The sequence below is a fragment of the Physeter macrocephalus genome, chromosome 15 (assembly GCF_002837175.3).
Source record: "Physeter macrocephalus isolate SW-GA chromosome 15, ASM283717v5, whole genome shotgun sequence".
NCBI lineage: Eukaryota > Metazoa > Chordata > Mammalia > Artiodactyla > Physeteridae > Physeter > Physeter macrocephalus.
The window spans coordinates 61,893,421-61,907,838 of NC_041228.1; the positions used below are offsets into that span (position 1 = coordinate 61,893,421).

Sequence of the window (14,418 nt, forward strand, 5' to 3'; positions counted from 1 at the left end):
AAAACAATTAGATTGTTATTAATTAAAACCGTAAAAACAGAACAATTAATTATAATATTTTATTGAAAGAAAAAATACAGCAGAGATCAAAAAGCTACACTTGTTATGCTTTATAAAGGTAGATGTTTACACAAGTTTTATAAATGCACATATTCATGACATTATATCAGAATATCAAAGGCACCTTTTACTGCCACAGTATTAGGTAATGAATAAAAAATATCAAATTAATCTTTAAAAAATCTAAAATGATACAATATATTTTAGGATTATGTACATATTTGAAACATTTAGGTATTTTTAAACACATTATTTTCATACGTGCATCAGAATTATCTCTAATTCTCAAAATATTATGGTACCAAAATTCTGTTTGTCAAATAACAAAACACAAGATGCTGGAATCTATAACCAAGCACCAGTTAAAGTCAGTATTTAAAGCTCCATCAGTTTGGCTTCTAACACGTGCAAAGTGAAGTGGGTATTTAAGATAATCATTGCAAAACATTGAGTCTCAATTTTTTGTGTCTTTAATTAGCTGATTATTTTAGAGAAAACGGGGAGAACTGGATGATTTAGATCAATGTTTTTCTAATGGTTCAGTGGAATCCTAGGGCTCTCAGAAGAAACTTCGAAGGCAAAGAAGAGGGTTTGGGAAATAAGTAGATCCATTATATGTATATTATATGTTAGAGCTTTGTGCAGGATTGAGATCATACAAGAGTTCTATTGCTTTAAAATAAGTTTGAAAATACTAATTTGGAAAACTGCTTCAAAGCATATTTCATTTGGTTATGCTAACACAGTTTAAGAAATATCTTTGTCAAAACAGATTATCACACTTAGTCAGTTGCACAACTCAAGTGAAAGTTTATCTAAAAATGTTGCCTTCATTGGTTACAGGGGATATAATTCTAAGTTTTTCTGTACATTTTTAAGTCTAGAAAGACTTTGAATGGAATAATAAGATGTTATCATTGGCTCAATAGTATGACCAAAGAACATTATCAAATTATAGATCAACACATAAAAGTGGAGAGATAATCCTTTGATATATGGAATTAATTGTTTTAATATGTAAAAATAAATGATCACTTCTGAAAGTGAGACGCACTATAATTCTGTTTGCTAATTTTAACTCTTATTGTATTTATGACGTAAACAAAATTTAAAATGTATTTTATTAATACCTACTTCAAAAAAAGAACACTTTAATAAGCACCTCAGATCTGGAATATCATTTAAAAATATATTATTATTTAGGAAAATGGATGTCAAGATATATTATCTCTATCATCTTCCTAGAAAATTATGTCAATAGAGTCAAGCACTTTTTAATGCTCTCGGATTTAGAGAGTATCCAAGAATTTAAAACTGTTCAGCTTACGTTTTTATTGAACAGAAGAAATGGTTTTGTTGCAGGCCAAGTAGCCATCAAGAATTTGTTCTTATAACCACCAGAGGGCGCCAGTGCCTGCAGCATGGCTGGTGTAGGTGTAATCTAACCTTTACTTGAATTTTAAATCGCCATGCTAAAAAATGCCTTTAAAAAAAATTGAAAACTTCTAAGAAATATATTTACATTCTGTAACGCCTAAATAATGTGGGGCTATTAGATTAAAAAATTGAGTGCACTGGCTTATTTTGGTTAAGATTAATTTAATAGGACTTTATTAATATTTCTAAATCAGGAATTGAATGGATAACACTTTTAACTATGAATAAAAAGAGAGTCCCTAAGCTCCTAACAGTAACAATTCATTTAGCACCACATATTTAGCACCAGAATAGATACTGATAGTTCACACTTAATAAAAACTTTAATTCCAAAGAAACTTCAAAATTGTAGCAAGCATACGGTGGTTGTTATGCATTTTCAGCACCATTAACCAGTGAATTGTGTAACTTTCTAAGTTTTTGATTGACGTCTCATAAGTCAAAGTCAGACCATGACATAATTTTAAAAAATCATTCTGCATGCGTTTAAATATGTCTTCCCTCACACATATAACAATACAAAAAATATATATAAAACAAAGATAATATTAGACATTGATAGAAATCTAATTTCACTCTACCTAAACACTTCTACAGGAAAAGGCTTCCCTACATCCATGTCAAGATTTGTGTCCTATACTACTGCGGAACATAGGGCATGCTGTTATACACGGGGGAGAACACAGACCCCAGGTTAAGCGTGACTTTTCCTTCCTGGACACATTCAAATTATCTGTTTAACTTATGTTAAGCACGATATGAACACAAAACACATAACTGGCCTAAGTGTGTTTGAGATTTGCTTATGCAGATGTTATAAGGTGATCTAACACAAGCATGTATTAATGAGAAAAAGATATATTGTTTCAGTTCAAATATTCTGAGTAAATTGTATCGGTTGAACTTTCCCTAGTGTTCGGTCAGCTCTTGCTAAAGCTGCATGGAGCTCTCAAATGAATATTTCCATGAAGGTTTCAAATGAACACCACAGCACTGCCAATTGAATTTGGTAGGGAAGCCCTAATGGACCACAGAAGTGATGCTGCTTAGACTACTGAACAGACAAAAACATGATAACAATAAAAACTGTTTCTGCCACATTTTAAAAGCATGCTTATCCATCATAACCAGCAACATTAAGGGTGTGCCTACACAACTCAAATACAATTCTGTACAGAGATCCATCAGTTTAACAGCGAAAATTGTAATTTTTCCAGTCTTTTGATGACATGGAAGCCAAAAAAATCTATATCGAGACAGAAATTTTTTACTTTTCTACTGAATAAAGGATGACATGAAAAATCTACACCAAAGATAAAACCAATGCTGTAGAATATGCATGCCAATTACTATTTCTTTTGAATGAAACCTATTAAAACGAAAACCTCAGTAATGACTATTTAAAGCTGCTCTTATGAAATAGCTTATACCCACACCCTTGGTGCTCTGAGAATTACAGTGAGAAATAGCTATCCTAGCACCATTGTTGCATGCTGTGAAAAAATATGACACTCTGTGTTGATACTAGCAAACTTTCATTTGCTTTAGCCTGGAAAATAAAACATTTCACATGGCCACTTCATATTACTAACTTTAAAAAGTACAGATAGAATAACAAATATACCCGTTATATTTTCAGCTGAGTTGTTAAGTTATAAATAAACTTACAGTTCTAGTTGTGATTTGGAAAGGACTGTTGTGTACAAGTTATGAGTGTGTGAACCATAGTCATAATCTGATATGTTTGATGATTTATCTGGATTGTTGATACACTCAAAGCTTTGTATTTAAGACATTTTTGTTTTAATGAAACATGGAAAGGTGGGCTTCCTCTAAATTCTTGCAATTCTGGACTTTTTCGTTAATTCTAAAAACCCATTCATGTAAACATTTATTACATTACAGCCACTATATAAGAAGCTGGTATAAATACAAAGATAAGACAGAATTTCTGCCAAAGAGGAGCTCAAATAATTTTATCTCAAATAGAAGTTTCTCAACATTAATGATCATTTTAATATTCATACATTTCTGTTAATATGGTAATTTTACCTTCACATGACAAAATATCATTATACTTTTTGAGACTTGAGAAACCAAGCTACACAAGTAAACCAGCAACAGAACTGGAACTGATAGTAACCTTTTTGGGTTTAATAGTACTTTTACTACTTCTGTAGAACTAGTTTAGCAAACTCAAGGAAGGAAATATTTTCTAGATAAATCAAATGAATATCCCACTAATGAGCTTTCTCTTCAACTGCCTATATATATGTTAGCTAAAAGTTGATTTGGGGCCTGATTCTTACTGTTGTTTCTATTTTTCATTTTAGTCTCCCAAAATGCTTAGTTTTAATAAAGCCTTTATATGTTCCCACAAAAGGAAAGTAGTATGATTTGAAAACATTTGGTCAGATTCAGTTTGTAAAAGGGATCAGGCCAATTGTTTGTCATCATGTAAACCTGAACTTCAGATGGTGGATGTTTCCCCCATTGGATTTAATTAACTACCTGTCATCTTTCAGTGCATCTACCCTAAGAAATTGCAAATGTGTAGGGAATTTTAAACAAGTAGTTCCCTTCTGTTATTTGTACTCTGGAGCTAACCGTGTTTACTTATTCTGTGATTCTGTTGAAGCATTGCCTAACCTGAGCTATACACACACGGCCACACGCACGCGAATGCATACACGCTTGAAATGTAATGTGTTAAGGGTCTTGACCCATGTGTTGAACTCTCCTCTCTGAAAGTGATTCCCTGATTTGGAAATAAGCATTTTCAAAGTCACATGAGTGAAATTTTCATAGTGGCTTTGATTTGATTTCCACCAAATTTAATGGAGAACTGAAAATTATTCTTCTACTTAGGTATGGGAATAAAATTTAGTAATTAGTCCTTAGAGAGTCATCTGAAGACGCCCCTTTAACAAAATCATAACCGTCTGTGGTGTGAACATGGGAACTTGCACATGATGCTGAAGGACCATGGTGATTCGATTGATTCTCACCAAGTAAGGATGGGCGAAGCAATGGAGAGCTGGGGGTGTCCTTGGCACCTACAATGTTTCTTCCTGACATCCCTCACCTCTTGCTGAAAGGCTTCAAGTTACACTAGACCTTCAGTATATGCCCTTCAGAAGCTCTCCACCTGTGTGTGTGTGTGTGTGTGTGTGTGTGTGTGTGTGCAGTAACCCTATTTCTGTGACTTTTCATACCTGTGACTTTTCATACCTGAATCTCATTTCTCTTGGTCCTTCTCAGTTTACTTAGGTCTTGCTTTCTGCCTTCCAAAATCACAACTATTTACTCTCACCCAGTAATCCCTAGGCAGTTGTTAATTTTTCCCTGCCTTTAGCTCCAGACGCTATAGCTACATTTTCATGCTAATCAGAAGCCTTACATATTACACGGTGTGGCCTAGCACCTATTCCATCTACATGTGAACATTGTTGCACTCACTTCCTCAAAATTACATGAAAAATAAATGTGTTAAAAAAAAATAATAATTTTACGGCAATATAATTAGGTGGCATTATTTCCTGAATACTTTTGTGAGCTTCTTGAGGTCAGGAATCATATCATATTATCTTTGCATGATCAGAACATAACTATCAGAGTGCCTTGCCCCTCGTAACCACTCAACACAAGATTCAATAAGAAAGATTAAGCAAAAGGCATGATTTGAACCTTACATAAGTCAAGAGTATCTTTTGGTGAACCCAAGTAAGATAAAATATCTCCAGAATGAAATCTGTGGTTGCTTAATTAAATTATTATATCCAGATATTACTGAGGGTTATTTGGCAAATTATCACTTTTGGGGCACTATAGAAGTGGGTGCTGAAGATGGCCCACCACCTCACATACATTTTAGAATAGGATTTTAAAAAATTTCTCTCAAGTTAACTACAAAATCATATTATTATCTATGTGTTATATCATCTATGTGTGTGTACATACACACACATACATTATAGGCCAAATATATATTCTATTCCTTAAGAACATAATTCCTTTGGAAAACAAGTTTTGGAATTGGATGCATCAACTATGTCAATACTACATACACAATATTTTAATTTAGGCTTAGAGGTCAGAAAACAGAAATGGATGCTTTGTTTACCTCCAAGGATTAAACAAACATAATAGACAAACACTAATTTATACAATGAATAATAAAAGGAAATCAAGATTATGATAAAATATGTATAATATGTGCAAAACTCAATATATATATATGCCTATGATTCCCAGAAACCATTATATTTCCTGGAGGAAACGACAAGCTTATTTAAACCAGTATAGGTAGTTTGACGTTACTCCTGCAAAACAAAGATTGTCAGTACAAGACCCCCCGTAACTGGGAGGGCAAGCTGAACATGGTACCCCTACTTTATACGGTGCTTCTCCAATCCAGTTGCCCCTTGAAAAAAAAGAAGAAGAGAGCATTAGTGCTACTTGCCCATTCTTTAAAATCTGATTGTCCTTAAGCATATGATCACGTGTTGACATGTGATGATATTTTTAGAAGTCTGTCGTTTTAGAAAAGCACTAAAAGTTATAACCATTTCTTATTTCTACAGTAACTTGTTCTGTATATCTTACTTTTAAAATGTTTTCTTTCTGAGTAAATTAATATTATGTTAATTTACAGTTAAGAAGTGAGGCACTACAATGCATGGTGACATTATTAGTCATCTGACACCAGGCTTGATACGCTCACCACAGCTGCCTCGTTCCTGCAGCAGCCTTCTAGAGCACATGGGCTGTGTCCACTTAAACTTACTTCTTAAAAAGCTCATGCTAATATTATTATAAAGATAGTAAAGTATATACGGATATAGATATATACATGTCCATTATATATATAAAAATATATACATGTAATTCTGGGATGCTTAGAAATGGTGAAATGAGCAAGAAGTTGTTACAAGCATAAAAAATAGGTTTTAAGTGTTCAAAGGATGTCTTTATCAAGTTGAAAAAATAGTTTAGATTCTCAGTATTCATAAAATGAGATACAGAAAACTCAGTAAGAGAATAATGGCTCACAGAAGCAGCCATTACAGGTGATTCCAAAACATTTTCCCATATGTAAACTCAAAGTTATAATTTTTAGTAATACTATTAGCTTTTTTATAATGCTGAACTTATTTAACTGAATTATTATGTGTTATCAATATTTTTCTTCATCTGTAATTATGGCCATGATTATAGTGATACACCAAATTCACCATTTAGGATAGTTAAAAACAGCCACAATGCCTTATGTTATTAAGCTCTTTTAGCTGTGAGGAAGGAGGCAATGAATGTATTCTCAGTAGCATGGTGATTAGTAACTACAGTACCAAGAGACAGCAATACAGCCAGTGATGTGAAGGAAATTGAATGGTCAGGAGAAAATTTGGTTGTAGATAGTAAAAAGTCAGGGTTGAAGATAAGACAACAGTGTAAAGGCTAAAATATGAAACAAGTGGGTCTCATCTTTAAGACCTAAATAAGACCAAGCAGGTGACTCATACAGTGCATCTACCAGACATGAAAATATCCTTATTCAGTCAGTTGAAAAGTCACGTTTTTATCTATAAAATATCTGTAAAGGAAAATTTGTCTGTAAAATGAAAAATATGCTGATTATTCATATTACGAAATGAGATGAGATTACAAGTCTGCCCACCTCTATCTAGCTTATTCTACACTCTGCCTTCTAGAGAAGCTTCCTCAAGCATAATTTTGGTAATGTTACATGTTTGCTTATGAACATTCAAGGAGGTCCATTCCTCAAGAGTGCAGCTCACTCCTTTATCCTAATCTCTCCCATTCTATATTCATAATCTTATTTCCCTCTATATCTTTACCCAAACCTATAAAAATATATGAACCCAGCCTGTGGTATTTTAATTTCATATTTTTCAACTTATTCTACATAGCTTTTAGAAATTACACAGCACATATTTTTGGTAATGTTAACTTAGAAATAAAATTTTATTATATAAAAATTATTATATATTATATTACAAACTTTTACATGAATGGAGGATAATTGAATTCAGTAGTAGATTAGTTGATAAACTTATATTATTCTTCCTTCTAATTTTTATTCTATTTCATCTAATTCAATTCATTCTCATTCTCTCATTTCTCTCTCTCTCTCTTTCTCTCTCTTTCTCTCTCTGTCTCTGTCTCTGTCTCCCCCCTCAACCCCTTTCCTTCTCTGTTTTATTTTGCCCCTGAAAAACAGTTATAGTTGAGATAACTTCATATTGGGATTGGAGGAAACATAGTCAACTATCAGTCAGGATTTTAAAACTTTCTTCATTGCCTAGGTTTCAAAAGAATGGTTCTCTATCACAGTAAATATAGCATACTAACACAATATCTTAAACGCTTAGGCTTATAAAACAATCAGACATCTCATCAATAATATTACAAAATTCCAGTCACTGGCCGAAAACAGAATAGTTAAATGAATGTAATAAAAAACGTCTTTCACTATTTGAGTACTACTTGGCCTATTTATGTCAGAAAGAAGGGTTAAAGTCTTAATAGAAAAATATACAGTATAAAACTGAAAATATCAAACAAATGCAGCTTTAATGCTTATCATAATGCAGCTACATTTTACTTTCCAAATCTTAGTATTCTAATAACTGTGGAGAGGGGACCATCGGGAAAATTGCTATTTTTCTAACTTTGCAAAAACACTGTCACTGGCATACTACCATATAAATGAGTAATGCAGTTATTTGTGAAACATTTTCTCATTCCCTCCCCATACTGGCAAAGCTGGAGAAAATCTTTGTTTGGGACTTACTTTGGAAGACACCAGGAGTGTCATAAATCCTTTGTATATTTTAGTATTTATTCCAAATGAGAACAGACTCATGTATAAATACTGGAACATTTTACCCAAAGAGTCATTGTTATCAAAAAGGCATTTTATCAGATGTTAACAAATGCTTATTTATCCTCATTTATAAAGAATGTTCATAAATATGAGCCTATTTTATAATCTTTGATCAACTTTCACAATACCTTTTTATGTATGCCATAAGAAGAAATTACTGAATATTTTTTGAACTGAAATTTAAATCATGGCAAAGCTTTCATTAAAAAGAAGTCATAGCATTTAAATTTTCCCTTCTGATTCTGAATGCCTCCTTAACCAAGTATGGAAAAAGTAAACTGTGATTTTAATTTCACTCTTAAAAGAAAGAAGAAGGGCTTGTTTTGCTTTCCTAGTGAAAAAGCTAAGCCAACATTCTGGTACTGATTGATGAGAATACTGTGGTGTTGATAAATTCCCTAGAAGATCCTTTCCTGATGCCTTTTATATAGCTATCAAAAGCCTAGAAGCATATGTTTATTTTATAATTACCATGCCTAAAGAAAGATGGTAAGGAGAATTTAGTGACTCTCCAAATCACTAATAGTCTTACCTGCAATTTTAATGTAGAATCCTTGTGAAAAGAAACCTTTCAGCTTATAACTTTTCAGATATACAAGAAGATGGAAGATTTGAGGATTAGTGCTTGTTAGTTAAGTCTTACTCATATCATTTACCTGTTAAAAATATCTATCAGACTGAAGATATTTAACATCATTAAAGATTCCAGGAAGTAGAATCCAACTGGATACTTACTTTGGGGCATAGTTGCATACCAGATAAACTGCACGGCGCCATACAGCTCCCCAAACATTCATGTTTTGACAAGTGTGAATTGCACATCCTATTCGATTGGAAGTGGCCCAAACCATCTGAGAAAGTAAATCGATATACTGTTATTGAAGTTGGAGCTAAGAAAATTCATGTTCACCAAAATAGTAAGACCATTTTTTAAAAGTATGAATCAAAAATGAACAAAACAATTAAAATAACCTGTGTATAATGTGTGCACATGGGGCCAAAACACCTCATAGGACATCTGGGATTGCAATCCTGGGGATACGGAAAAGCATAATCTTTCACTTCATCATACCATGGCTTGACCAACTGGAGAATAGAGCGATATCTAGATATCAAGAAACACAATGAGAACTTAGAGTACAGTAGTGGCAATATATAGTGGACTCACGTTAAAGTATAAGTTAATTGGTTCTTTGGCAGATTATTCATGGTCAATCCAGAACATACCCACCCCTCACAATTCCCATCATCACCTAGTAGGATCCTCTATTCCTCCAAGTAGAGCCAAGCATGAAAATGCCCAGGACTGGAGCAAGTGATCCTGTATTTTTCTAAGTATGTGTCTGGTTGTTTCGAGAAGAGAAATGCAAATCTTTCAGGAATTATCATCTTTATCTTGTTTTACCAATGTCAAAAATTTCTTCCATCAGAATCTTATAGACAGGAATTAGATATATAAAAGAAGCTGTGATACTAGACTCAGTGTGGATTTTTTTTCCCCTTAAACTTGAATCATTTTAATTTAATGATTGTACACCTGATTTTCCTCCCCTATGTGGAAGAGAATGAGTCTTTGGAACATTGGATGATGACATTCCACAGTGGTAGAAAAATAATCCTATTACTGGGAACAGCTTTATCCATTGTTGCATATACTTGCATATATGTATGTGTGCCTATTTATATGTACATATATGTGTAAATATATTGAATTTGTACAACACACACAGATACAAGTATATGCAAACATGGGAAGGTTGCATACACAATAATGGCTTCTGCCACCATCAAGGGATTTTTCTGAGGTAGAAGAGACAGGATACAGGATACAGCCTGATTCTTTCAAAGATTCTGTGAGATAAGTGTAGAATACAGGCTAAGGGAAGGTGTTCCAAGGGTGAAAGGGAAAACTGGTTTTTCTAGGTCCTTTTAAAAAATTAAATAATCCTTGAAGACATCTGAAACAGTCATAGGCCAAGCATCAGTGCCTGACACATAGAGAGCCCTCTTGCAGATATTACTTGAAATTGGTGTCACTAACCCTTGGAGTTCATAAGCAATAAAGTTGCGTGGATAAACAGTATCAGTGAAACTACTTCCTACCTTCCAGTTCGTACAGATAGATTTTGACCCAAAAATCTCAATAAGTAAGAAGGTCCATGGTCCCAAATGCAAGTAGCTGCCCAAGCCTCTGCAGATTTTGCAAGATTTTCATCCCAGACCTGTGAAAATGAAAAAAACCTTCAGCTTTACTGGGCTTGCTAGTAACAAACAAAAAGAGAAAAGAAATGGCACTACTATTTCCTAAAGTTCTTTCAATTCTGCTTCCTGACTAGAAGAAAGCAAATTTAGACCATTGTTATTCAAAGTCCTACAGTGCAATATTGTTATTCCTCAAAAATCTTTATTGTTTTTACAGGGCCATCGAGACCCAAAGTCCAGACATAAATTTTGGTAAAGGATAGGTTAACAAAAATATCGTATCCAGATGTAACTTGGAGATACCTCATACTGACCATTGAAGTTTGAATCCACCAAAGTCAATTGATTTCCCTGGAGTTTATTCACAGCAAAAAGGAGCCATGTTATTGATATATCTTAAAAATTAATGAGATCAAATTTATTCAAATCAATGTACCAAAATTAACAATGTCTCATAGTCCAACTTTTTTATTGAGATATAATTGATATATAACATTATTAGTTTCAGGTGTACAACTTAATGATTTTTATGTACATATATATTGTGAAATGATCACCACAATAAGTCTAGTTAACATCCATCACCACACACAGTTACAAATTTCTTTTCTTGTGAAGAGAACTTTTAAGATCTATTCTCTTAGCAGCATTCAAATATACAATACAGTATTATTAACTATAGTCACCATGCTGTATATTACATCCTCAGGAATTATTTTATAACTGAAAGTTTGTACCTTTTAACCACCTTCACATATTTCACACACCCCAGCCCCCAACCTCTGGCAGCCACCTATCTGCTCTCTAGATCTCTGAGTTCAGTATTGTTTTTGTTGGTTTTAGATTCCACATATATATGAGATCATAGTTATTTGTCTCTTTCTGACTTATTTCACTTACCATAATGCCCTTAAGTTCCATCCATGTTGTCGCAAATGGCAAGATTTCCTTGTTTATTATGGCTGAATAATATTCCATTTATCTACTTATTTGTTGACGGACAATTAGGCTGCTTCCATATCTTGGCTATTGTAAATAGTGCTGCTATGAACATTGGGGTGAAGGTATCTTTTTGAGTTAGTATTTGAGTTTCCAGACTAACACCCAGAAGTGGAATTGCTATATCATATGGTAGTTCTATTTTAATTTTTTGAGGACACTCTATACTGTTTTCCATAGTGGCTGCACCAATTTACATTCCCACCAACAGTGCCCAAGGATCCCTTTTCTCCATATCCTCACCAACACTTGTTATTTCTTGACCTTTTGACAATAGTCATTCTAACAGGTGTGAGATGATGTCTCACGGTGGTTTTGATTTGCATTTATTCCAACTTTTAAGTGTCAAACTATATTAAATTATAATATGATATAAATGATATTTTATATCATTTGAATATTTGATAGTAATAATAATATTAGAACTTTTAATTGTTATGAGCTGGAAACATAGATTTATTTAATGTAACAAAGTATTTAAGTGAAAGGAAATTAATTTAGTGACTTTGAAATAAAATAGGAAAAAAAAAATTGATGAACCCTTCAGAGACACTTTTGCCCTAGAAGGCCATGGCACCCACCCTGAAAAACTATTTGTTCATCCCTTAGAAGTTGTATTAAATTAGAAAAACAAAGTCATCTTACATAAATCTACTAGAATTACATTAAAATAAATTCACTCACAAAATTACATGAAATCAGAATTATCAAGAAAGGATCTGGAGTAATTCTATGGTGACAGTGGCCATATCTCCACTGTCTGTGTAAAAAGAAAGATCATTCAAAAAGCTATAGTAAGGGCTTCCCTGGTGGCACAGTGGTTGGGAGTCCGCCTGCCGATGCAGGGGACACGGGTTCGTGCCCCGGTCAGGGAGGATCCCACATGCCGTGGAGCGGCTGGGCCCGTGAGCCATGGCCGCTGAGCCTGCGCGTCCGGAGCCTGTGCTCCGCAACGGGAGAGGCCACAGCAGTGAGAGGCCCGCGTCCCGCACTTTCCTTAATTATCCAGAATATAATCTGCCCTTTTTGTGGATTAATTAAATGTAGCAAAACATTACATAATACCCTTTTAATAAGTAAGTAATCAGTGTTAAATACAGTATATAAATGGAAAATACTCATTCTATAATATTTGAAAAGTTAGTGTCTCTTTATATACTTGTTTTCTCCTTTGAATTGATATCATGCTTTTTTACAGTTATAAAAAATATTTTGTATTATTCTTTCACACTTAGCTCTGTAAAATAATCATTTGATATGTTTTATGAATTATTACTTCAAACTTCTCCTTTTGTTTGTAAAAATTCTGTGCAGAAATATCAGTGACACAAAATAAATTTGCAATGAAAATCATAGTATTCTAGAACTGAAATTAACTTTTAAGAGCATTTTGTTTGGCTAATAATGGATTCATCTAGTATTTATTCTTCTGATATTTTTAATGAAATATGGATTTACAAAATATGGATTTCAGTTCACCAAAATGCAAAATATTACCATTAGATCACAGATGAATTTTAGATGGAATAGCATCAACAAATTATGTCTCTGAGCTAATTGTAGTCACTTTGGGGAAAAAACACATCTAAATATTATTAACATATTGAAGTGGTGTGCACTCAGAACAGTAACTGCTAAAAACACGGCTTTTCTGTGTTTTTATATAATCTTTCTAAAAACAGTCTTTCTTATAGTCTTGTTCTGAAATATCAGCGCTGCATGGCACAAATAATACTGAAAAAGAAAATGAAATATCTTGTATTTTAACCCTAAGCCTACTGCTAAGGTCATCTGCGACTGAGGACATGTCAATTATTCTGTCTCCCAGTTAACTCATCTCTAGGGTCCCTGTCCTCTTCAGCATTTCATGATTTAGTATACCTGAGTAACTCCAGCATCAGAATCAGGAAGATCTGTTATATTGACCTATGACTTGTTCAGTTCTAGCCTTTTCCATACCACAGAGAGAGGAAACCTAGATTCTTCACAAAATAATTTAAAATATTTAAGGCAGTTAACAAATTTAATTTAACGTATATAATTCTATATGCTTACTCATATACTTAAAAAATATTGTGTATGTCAAAGAGATAAACCAAAGGGTTCATGCCTGAAAAATATCTTACGTGAGCACCATTTTAAAATTATTATAAAGGATTTTGATAGGAAGACCGTGTATTTAGCATTACCAATGTCTACATTTTTAGGTGTTTCTATGATAGTTGTGAGGGAGGAGAGATGCTGGAGACCCTGGCAGCACTGGCCAGGTCCCAGACAGAGAGTGGGATCATTTTGCCTTCCCATGGGAGACATACCAACTGTCTCTCTGATGCCCACTGCAGAGGAAGTCAGAAAGTCCTGTGCTCTTTCTTGCCTGTTTGTCCCCAGGCAGGACTCACACCCATCCTGTAAAGAGGGGAAGATCCTGCTCTGAAATTTAGGAATTGCATATCTACTGTATTTGCTGTCTCTGTCTTTCTCCATTGGTTACAACTCCCAGGAGAATATGGGTGAGTGACGTATCCCTTTAATCCACAGTGGTATTTAAATCTATTAATACGATGACAGGTCTTTCAGGGTTGAAAACAGCAAATAAGGATAGCTTCTTTCTTATCCAGAAGCTCTAAATTGCGATGAATGTTGCCAGTTTAACCATGTGAAAGGATTCTAACAACTTATACAAATTTAGGGAATGAAGTTGTAATCACCTAAGCATTTGACTAATATATACATTTCTGGATGCTTAATGGATAATCTATCTGCTGAATTTTGCTGAACATCTGTGATATTTATTTGAAATAATTTTAGTATCA

The 14,418-nt window shown here is 33.6% G+C and overlaps 1 protein-coding gene across 1 annotated transcript in view; it reads right to left on the reverse strand.

Annotated features, from left to right (window-relative positions):
* Positions 1-223: 223 nt before the first annotated feature.
* PI15 (peptidase inhibitor 15) overlaps positions 224-14,418 on the reverse strand; it is a 29,994-nt gene continuing 15,799 nt past the window's right edge. Inside the window, exons 2-5 of the mRNA XM_007106056.4 lie at positions 10,508-10,626; positions 9,377-9,509; positions 9,140-9,255; positions 224-5,920 (exon numbers count right to left, since the gene is read on the reverse strand). Of these exons, the coding sequence (XP_007106118.1) occupies positions 5,785-5,920; positions 9,140-9,255; positions 9,377-9,509; positions 10,508-10,626 (504 nt within the window). The 3' untranslated portion in view covers positions 224-5,784. The remainder of the gene's footprint in view (positions 5,921-9,139; positions 9,256-9,376; positions 9,510-10,507; positions 10,627-14,418) is intronic.